Raw genomic sequence first — 1,148 nt, 5'->3', positions numbered from 1 at the left:
AAGCGCTGCTAGGACTTTCCCTTGCTGACCCCTCGGGGGAGGCAGCCAGTGCTGACGAGCTGCCCTGTACCGGAGCCCCCGGCTGTGCCGCCGCTGGGCTGCCATGGGGCTGTTCCCCTCTTGCGTCCCCTCCCTGTTCAGGGGCGCTTGTTCCAGCCGGGTGGCTGGGAGGCTCCATGGCCTGACTGCTGCTGGCTGCTCCTTTCTCCGATGCCGATGCTGGCTGCGGTGCTGCTGCTTCACAGGCTGTGTCCTGCCCTGGGCTGCTCTCGGCTGTGCCACCAGCCGGGAGGGCAAGGGTGGCTGCAGGGGGACAGGGGGGCTGCCTCCCCTGCGCGCTGGGCATTGGAGCGGACGAAGGGCAGCCGGGCTTGTCGCTTTCGCACAGAAACCTGCCAACCGAGCCCAGGTCCGCTTCGTCCTCGCTGCCCGAGAGAAGCTCCGGCAGGGTGAGGTGCCCGCCGGTGGGCCAGCACAGGGAGGCGTCTACAGGCACCCCACGTGGGGCAGAGCTTCCCGTGCCAGGCCCTGGCCTGCTGCCCACCCTCACTGCAATCTGCCCGTTTGTGCTGGTGTGGCAGTCCCTCTCCGGCACGCCGTCCCCTTGTTCAATGTCACTGAGACACTGCTCCTCGGCCGTGGCCAGGGCGGCCGGTGCTAGGTTGCATTCCTCCGACGCCAAGAAGAATTCAGCCCAGTCCCTGTCGTTCAGCTGGATGCTGTACTCGAAGTTATCCATGCCTGCAGCAGCAAAGCAAGGGGAGGGAGCCAGAGAGATCAGGGCATAAGGAGGGGGCACCAGCATCAGCAGGCATAGCTGAGGTGTATGCCCCTAACCCTTTCCCCCCCGGTTCCTGCCCTGCTTCCCTGCCATCCGCATTCACTCATCCTCACTCGTTTCCAGCTGAAATCAGTGGGAGGCAAGGGCAGCTCCTGGCAGACTCAGCAGGACAGGTATTGCTGTGCTGGACCATAACCCAGCCAGCAGTGAGAGAGACCACTACTACCCCCCTCAGGTCCCTTCTGCCTCGGCTCCCCCAGCACAGCAGCACAGAGGGTTTGGGACTCTCTCCGCAGCAACACAGCAGCATTGCACCTCACATACCCCTTTCCTACTCCTTTTGCCTACAACCCATTTAAAAAAGTGG

General features: G+C 63.9%; 1 protein-coding gene across 1 annotated transcript in view; it reads right to left on the bottom strand.

Annotated features, from left to right (window-relative positions):
* The window catches only part of LOC103918027 (PGC-1 and ERR-induced regulator in muscle protein 1-like), an 8,521-nt gene that overhangs the window by 7,022 nt on the left and 351 nt on the right, over positions 1-1,148 (bottom strand). Inside the window, exon 2 of the mRNA XM_009325267.1 lies at positions 5-741. Coding sequence (XP_009323542.1) covers positions 5-739 — 735 coding nt within the window. The 5' untranslated portion in view covers positions 740-741. The remainder of the gene's footprint in view (positions 1-4; positions 742-1,148) is intronic.

This window comes from Pygoscelis adeliae, unplaced genomic scaffold (genome assembly GCF_000699105.1).
Source record: "Pygoscelis adeliae isolate BGI_AS28 unplaced genomic scaffold, ASM69910v1 Scaffold36, whole genome shotgun sequence".
NCBI classification, from domain to species: domain Eukaryota; kingdom Metazoa; phylum Chordata; class Aves; order Sphenisciformes; family Spheniscidae; genus Pygoscelis; species Pygoscelis adeliae.
The sequence above is the reverse complement of the archived record's forward strand: the minus strand, read 5'-3'. Positions and strand labels throughout refer to the sequence as shown.